We start from the raw sequence: 6992 nt of genomic DNA, 5'->3' as shown, positions 1-6992 counted from the left end.
AACAATAAAAATATATAAACACTGACAAATAAGAACATGGTTAAGCAAACCGCCGCCCCCCCCCCCCCACACACACATACACACACACACACACACCACATGAAGCCTTAAATTCCAGCCCCTGCAAATAGAAGCAATTTATCCACAGCCATTATACAATCCTATGAGATGGTCATCTTCAATGCGGGGTTGGGGCAAGGACATGGGGACAAGAAGAATAGTTTATTTTTGCCTTATTTCATCCTGTTTCACTTATGCTTTCTTATGGCTCTCTTCAATTTTGTTTGTTGGCACTGTACTGCCTGAACCATGAATACACTCATTGGGCCGGATTTTGCTGTGAAAATAACGGTGAGGCTCACAGCACTCACCGTTATTTATTTGCAAATCGGGCAGCAACTTCCGGTGGGCACACATGCGCAGTTAAATGTGAAAATCCGGAAGTTGCAGTCGGAGAAGCACCACTCCTCTGTAAGCTGCGCGAAAACAACCTCTCATGCACTGAAAATTAACTTTTGCAAATGCGAAGTCTCATTACTTCAGCTAAATTTAAAAAAAAATTTATTTGTCTCTTTTATCTCTTTTAACAATCTTTCTTCCCCTTTCTGTACCTGATTTGATAATGAATTCACTATTCTAATTTACACTTCCTGGTTCAGACTGCACTGCTCATTAACAATTCTTCAATCTGATTGGTTAAGGAGATACATAGCTGCTTGCCCTGTTCACACAGATACCAGATGCCCTGTAGAGGGCGCCACACTGTTTGGATCTCTAATTTACAGTAACTTGCTGTGCAAAACCCCACAGAAAGTCAATGGGCAAGTGCAAGTCTCGCCGCTCACAGCAAAATCTGGCCCATTATTTATTTTCACTTCTGACTTTGTAAGATCCCCCCAGTCTGTTCCACCATTTAGGAACATAGGAACAGGAGTAGGCCATTCAGCCCCTCGTGCCTGCTCCGCCATTTGATAAGATCATGGCTGATCAGTGATCTAACTCCATATACCTGCCTTTGGCCCATATCCCTTAATACCTTTGGTTGCCAAAAAGCTATCTATCTCACATTTAAATTTAGCAATCGAGCTAGTATCAATTGCCATTTGCGGAAGAGAGTTCCAAGCTTCTACAACCCTTTGTGTGTAGAAATGTTTTCTAATCTCACTCCTGAAAGGTCTGACTCTAATTTTTAGATAGTGCCCCATACTCCTAGAATCCCCAACCAGCAGAAATAGTTTCTCTCTATCCACCCTATCTGTTCCCCTTAATATCTTATAAACTTCGATCAGATCACCCCTTAACCTTCTAAACTCTAGAGAATACAACCCCAATTTGTGTAATCTCTCCTCGTAACTTAACCCTTCAAGTCCGGGTATCATTCTAGTAAACCTACGCTGCACTCCCTCCAAGGCCAATATGTCCTTCCAAAGGTGCGGTGCCCAGAACTGCTCACAGTACTCCAGGTGCGGTCTAACCAGGGTTTTCTATAACTGCAGCATAACTTCTGCCCCCTTGTACTCTAGTCCTCTAGATATAAAGGCCAGCATTCCATTTGCCTTATTGATTATTTTCTGCACCTGTTACTTGATTTATTTTCTAATCTTTACTGATATACATGCTTTTTATTTCTCTTGTTCACTCTTTGTTTTCCTGTAACCCTTTAGCTTATTATTGCATTATTGAAGAAAAGAAATGACTAAGAATAGCTACATTGAAACTCGCAGGGTTTTGATGCTGTGACCTCCTTTCTCTGATTCTGATGATTTAGCTTCTGAAAATTGACTTCAGAGAATTGCACAAAGGACAAAACTGTTCTTCCTGTAGATACCCCATTAACTAAATTTATCAATTTAAACTATAATGGAGTCAACAAGTGTTGGAAGAGTGGCGATTCATACTGTTGTATTGAAATGACACACCCAGTCAGAATTGTGAGGAACTTCAGTCTTTAAACATAGCACTGAAAAGAAAGCCATTGGCAGTCAGAGGCAATGTTGAATTGCACTATAGTTTCCTCTCTAATTATTAAATCCAATAATTCTTGACAAATTTTTGAAACAAAGGATCTCTTTCAAAAAATAAAAATTGCTATCAAATACACAATATTTCCTTCAATACAAGTTATTTATATAACTTATTCAGAATAACCTGATTATGGGTTTATGCAGCTTCAAACAAAACCCCAATAAAATAAGACCATTGGTAGCACTCCTGAGGAATTTGATTGTCTGATGGTATAATGGCCTTTTGGAAAAATGCACTATGTAAGTACAACACATACCTTAAAATGAATTAGTATTTAAAAATTGATATCAATTTTGATGCTTAAAGCAGATAGATGCATTGTAGTTCATTGTTTTAGTAAATCCCGCTTCAGCTGATCTGCAGGATTGTACATTTGTCCACACAAAGCGTAAAAAAAATTATATGTTTTAACTCCTTCCAGCATGTATTCTGCCATTCAATAGCCATCACTGGAAGTTTACAGCAAATCACAGTTGCAAATCCATGGAAACAGCTTAAAAATGGCAAAATATCTTAATATTCAAGGGGATGCATACAGTGCATTAGAAGAACATGAATGTATAAATAATCTGCACTACAATTTAAGCATGAAGCTTCCCCCTGTCTATCAGAACCCCTTTGTGCACATATTCACTACAGCTAACAATGCTGTGTGTGGACCTGACCGAAATACAAATGGGTGAAGAGTCCCTACACACACACGCCTTTATGATTTCCTTATTAGTACAGAAAGCATTAGAAAACCAGTGCCTGTGGTAGTGTACTACTCAGTCATGCGCCAAACCACACATTTCCTTCCTAACTGAATAAACCCTTGAAAATTATCCACATTGATAAGATGTAAGCAATGCAAAATATGTTTTAAAGAAAACAAATAAAAACTGTTGTTTAACTGCCACATTTTATTCAAGACATCAATTCCTGGATAACAGGAACAACAAAGTACTCCGTTACGAAGTATACACTTTCTTTTATTGGAGCTAAAATTAAGTGGCTATTAAATAACAGCGATCTTAACCCTGCTTTTCCATTAAACTAGGTCCCAAACCCAGTGGGGTACGACACGTACTGTAAACAGTTCGCGAAATTACTGGTATACTGTGTCTAGAGTTCTTGGAATGCGGGTTTGGCTCGACTCGGCTGCCATGTGCTATTCAGTCGACTGATGAACGGTTTGGGGATTCAAACATTTGTGGAAACGGTCAGTCAAAACACGGAGTCCAAAGAAAAATCAAGGTCAGCGTGATAACGACCTTGCGGTGTCAGACTCCTTCAAAAACAAGCACCAGACGGCGTGATTCTCTGCTGTAAACATGGTGTATTATGTAACCTCAGGTATACCCGTTGAAAAAAAATGCAATCTTTAGATTTAAGTCAACATCCAAACATCCTTTGTTTTTGCATTGTTTGTTTAAAAACTCTGTAACCTTTGGACTGGTGCAAAGGTAGATCCCAATGGTTTTATTAACCTCCCTAAGAATAACGTACACAGTGCGTTAAGACAAATCATTTTTTTAAAAAAAGCTATTAATTTTACACCGATATTCGGTAGCCCTATGTCAATTCGCGTGGTGATCGTTTCGATTTTCTTCTCCAAAAGTAAGCCACGACCTACACTAATAAACAACTTTTTTTTTTTGGCTTGCTCTTCGTTATGTTCACGACTGTTCTCGTTAATAAAATGACGGGCTCGTCTACACTCCCTGCCACCACTACAACGCCAGCTTCTCGGCGTGCATGTGTGCCTAGTGGTTTTCGGCGTTCAGGCGCCTCACGGCCTCTTTGATCAGATTTCCAGACGAGAGGAGCTGTTCGAGCTTTTGGTGAGCGTTGTGTTCCTGTGCGGCGGACTCGGGGGGTGGCGGCCCCCCCATGTTTTTATCCTTACCGTTTGCTGCGGAGGTGCCTGTTGCAGTTCGGGCTGCTGCTGCTGTTGCTGCTGTTGTTGTTGTTGTTGCTGCCGCCGGCCGCGGCTGTCCTGGATCGCGAGCTCGCATTGGAACGCTGTACGGCTTGTTGCGACTCGGAACCTTCCACCGATCGATACAACACATTCCACACTTGGCTGAGCCACGCGGCTCCTGCTCCTGCTGCTGTTGCTGTTGGTGGTAGTGGTGGTGGTGATGATGATGATGATGTTGCTGCTGCTGGTGCTTGTGATGATATTGCTGCTGTTGCTGCGCGCTTCCGCCGCCGCCGCCGTTGGGTATCCGCTGGAACTGTAACGTCTCCCCAATTTTAGCCACTAAAGCGTCGATCTCCTTCGAGTCGACTGTAACGGCCTGTTCGAGGAGGAGGAAGCTCTCTCTTCGCCGCAGCATATTATCTCGGCTTTGTTTCTGTGCCGCTGCGAGTAGTAGTTCCTCTCCCTGTCGTGGTTTTTGCAGCCAGTTGAACACATTAGCTTATATTTGACAACATTTTTTTTTTGTCCAAAACAAAACAAACTATTACTCCCAATCTCAAAAATACATTAATTCTACAAAAAGGCACTATGCTGTTGAAAGGAAGGTGCTTGCGTTCAGCGAGGCAACACCCGCTGCGCCGAGTCCCGCGCCCGCCCGCACACACACCCTTTCAGTTGTAAACAAAGGCTGACGTAACCTCAGGAGCGCCCATTCCTAGCACGGGGTGGGGGGAACCAGATATTACCGTTTTTATAGATGGGTAATTCTGTAAGTTATTTTTCCCCCCAGTTAAATATTTTATTTTAAATTGCAATCAATTCAATTTGTCATTCAGTTAAACAGAACGGGTGTTCTGTATTATCTTAGGTGAAATCGAACAATTTCCCCTTTAGTTTCCTTCCCCCCCCCCCTCCTCCATGCTGTCATTAAAGATGTTAGTGGATTCGGCTCCATGGAGGGGATGAATGGCACCATACGTCACTAGTTTCAAACAATGTCCCAAATGTTACACTGGCCGCATGGGAAGGAGGGGGAGGTGCGTGGCTCAGGACATCTCACTAAGAGAGGGAGGATCATAGGGGGGGAAAAATCAACGGCGCAACGAATGGGCTGCGATTGTATTTTTTGAAGACTGGACCGTTGAGGTCCACATGCGTATGCACCAACACCGAGTCTATGAATGCAGACGTATTTACGTCTATATATATATATATATATGAGGAAAGGTCATCGACCTGAAACGTTAACTCTGTTTCTCCACACACGCTGCCTGCTATGCTGAGAATTTCCAGCATTTTCTCTTTTTATTTTAATATATGTGTAACATGGGAATAAAAAAATAAAGGATTTTTGGAGTCGTTTTGCTGTGCACACACACAAACACACACACTTGGCGTTTAATAAAGGAAATAAATACTGTAGCCTAACTGCACAGCACACAACACAGCTAGTTGTTCCAGTAATTGATGCAGTATTTATAGCCGGAACAGTAGATTAGTCAGAAACAGATAGCAATCGGTTCAAAGTTCTTTTTCTTGCCAGTAATTGGCCTACGTGGTTCAATAAATAACTCAAATCGAAACTAGATTACTAATTATCAATAAAATAACCTACTTAAAAAAACAAGTCAGAGGTCCTTAGTCATAGGGAATTACTGCTTATGACGCCAGTCTGTTTTTCGAATAAATAATAAACCACCACGTGAAGGCTCACTGTCAACTTTTTAATATGTTTACAAAATAGAAAATCTCATTTAAATTTTTGTTTTAGATTTTATCCCTCCTTTCCATTTTTGTCTCGTTTTGTTTCCCCACCACAATTAGCAATAGTCTCACATATAAGTAATGGCACTTGGGGCTGTACCCCAGCTAACAGTCAACATCTCAATGAAGAGAGGGAAGAAAATGTAAAGAAAAATCTATAAAAAATAAAAGTTGTATAATCACCAACACAAAGGTTTACAACTGCTATTTTATATGTGCTATACTTGGAAAAGAATGCTGTGGTTTGAGATATCAACAACAAAGTCTATCTTTCTTTGGCGGTTTTGCTGTCCCTTTCTGATTTCTTTTTATGTTTCACTTTCTTGTCTCATGCTGTTCTTTCAGAGTCACTCTTTTTCAATTTTCAATTGTGTCTTTAATATTGAGTCTTTGTCTCACTCTATTTCAATTTTTTTTTAAAAAGCCTAATAAATGAGAGTCAGGACAGTAGATAAGTAGCACTGTTAAGGGCAGAGGAGAAAATCTTTTTTTTCCAGGTGGTTCTCTAAAATTCTGGGCACAGTATTGCTTGTGTGCACATACAAAGGGACCGGAGACTGTGAACTTGGAAACTGACTGGACATACATATAGGAAGAAATGGAAACTTGGGTACAAAAAAAAAATCCATGGTAGCAGGTAGTGAGACCTAATGACTAACCTCATGGTAGGTTAGGATCTAAAACAGACTTTACTCATAGTCTAGGGATTTGCAGAGACGCCAACATTGAAAATGCAAAAATAGAGATTTATTTCCTTATATAAAAAAAAATGGGGCTCCAGACCGATAGTTGAAGGGTCCATGGCAGGTAGTGCTCCTCCTCGCCACATAGGGTCTGGGAAGAGGCTCTCCAGGAGTGGGGCCTGGGTCAATTCTCCTCAAAATATAGCATTTTTGATCACTGAAGGTGATGCAGAACTGTACAGGACTCGAAGAAGATTGGTTCAGTGACGAGGAAAACCTTCGTAGAAACAACAGGGGTTAGGTTAGCAAAAATACTTGTGCTAACCCCTGCTGTTGTCACAGAAAGGCACTGAGGAGCAACAAAGATCTGAGATTGTGAAAGATCATAGATCCATAGAAATTTACAGCACAGGAGGCCGTTCAGCCCAATGTGTCTGTGCCAGCCAAAAAAGAGCCATCCAGCCTAATCTCACTTACGGATCAAGAGCTGGAAGTCTCGTAGGTTGCGGCACTTCAAGTGCACATCCAAGTACTTTTCAAATGCGATGATCATGAAAACACTACGGAGACCAGCAAAAGAAAATGAATTTTGAGCAAGGCCAATGAACAAGAGA

At 41.1% G+C, this 6992-nt stretch overlaps 1 protein-coding gene across 1 annotated transcript; it reads right to left on the bottom strand.

Moving 5' to 3' along the window:
- Window positions 1–2907: 2907 nt before the first annotated feature.
- Window positions 2908–4614, bottom strand: gbp (glycogen synthase kinase binding protein). The gene has a single exon (XM_067979242.1). The coding sequence runs from the start codon at window positions 4344–4346 to the stop codon at window positions 3771–3773; it is 576 nt and encodes a 191-aa protein (XP_067835343.1). The 5' UTR covers window positions 4347–4614; the 3' UTR covers window positions 2908–3770.
- Window positions 4615–6992: the final 2378 nt, after the last annotated feature.

The sequence above is a fragment of the Heptranchias perlo genome, chromosome 3, assembly GCF_035084215.1.
Source record: "Heptranchias perlo isolate sHepPer1 chromosome 3, sHepPer1.hap1, whole genome shotgun sequence".
Taxonomy (NCBI): Eukaryota; Metazoa; Chordata; class Chondrichthyes; order Hexanchiformes; family Hexanchidae; genus Heptranchias; species Heptranchias perlo.
Note: the sequence above shows the minus strand (reverse complement) of the source record. Positions and strands in the feature narration are given on the sequence as shown.

Excerpts from the sequence above, each read along its gene's own strand:
- gbp (XM_067979242.1), bottom strand. The coding sequence starts at position 4,346 with ATGCTGCGGCGAAGAGAGAGCTTCCTCCTCCTCGAACAGGCCGTTACA.